The sequence below is a fragment of the Anneissia japonica genome, unplaced genomic scaffold, assembly GCF_011630105.1.
Source record: "Anneissia japonica isolate Jap-2015-1 unplaced genomic scaffold, ASM1163010v1 scaffold281_len866295_cov195, whole genome shotgun sequence".
Classification (NCBI taxonomy): domain Eukaryota; kingdom Metazoa; phylum Echinodermata; class Crinoidea; order Comatulida; family Comatulidae; genus Anneissia; species Anneissia japonica.
The window spans coordinates 626,938-627,353 of NW_022728190.1; the positions used below are offsets into that span (position 1 = coordinate 626,938).

Here is a 416-nt window from a genome sequence, read left to right on the forward strand (position 1 = left end):
AAATTTTATGCAAGACTTTTTTTTTGATAACTGTAGCGAGGAACTAAAATAAATTCCTTTCATGCTTCACGGTGAAAGCATTTGCAGTAAAAGCTTAGACTCTCTGTCATCATGTGTCAAAATCGTTTTCATGTGAAATTACAGGGTACATTACCAAAAAACTTCTTTTTCCACTGTACATCTTTTGGCTTGTAAATGAGGTGATCTGATTCGGAATCTTCAAAAGGCTCGATATAAAAGGTTTCTGAATCAGCGACAATCACACCACTTGGGGAACAAGCAGAAAACAAATTAAATAGACTGTTCGGTATTCACTGTAAGATTTATACAGAAAGTTTCAAATGCATAATATTAAATCCACAATCTTTTTATTTGGTTTACTTTTTTAAAATTTAAAAATAGGCCTATTATTCCCT

The 416-nt window shown here is 32.0% G+C and overlaps 1 protein-coding gene across 7 annotated transcripts in view; it reads right to left on the bottom strand.

Annotated features, from left to right (window-relative positions):
- LOC117113987 (disintegrin and metalloproteinase domain-containing protein 12-like) overlaps positions 1–416 on the bottom strand; it is a 60,031-nt gene that overhangs the window by 19,795 nt on the left and 39,820 nt on the right. For all 7 annotated transcript variants that reach the window (XM_033257486.1, XM_033257487.1, XM_033257490.1 and 4 more), the window contains exon 6: positions 155–267. In XM_033257486.1, coding sequence (XP_033113377.1) covers positions 155–267 — 113 coding nt within the window. The remainder of the gene's footprint in view (positions 1–154; positions 268–416) is intronic.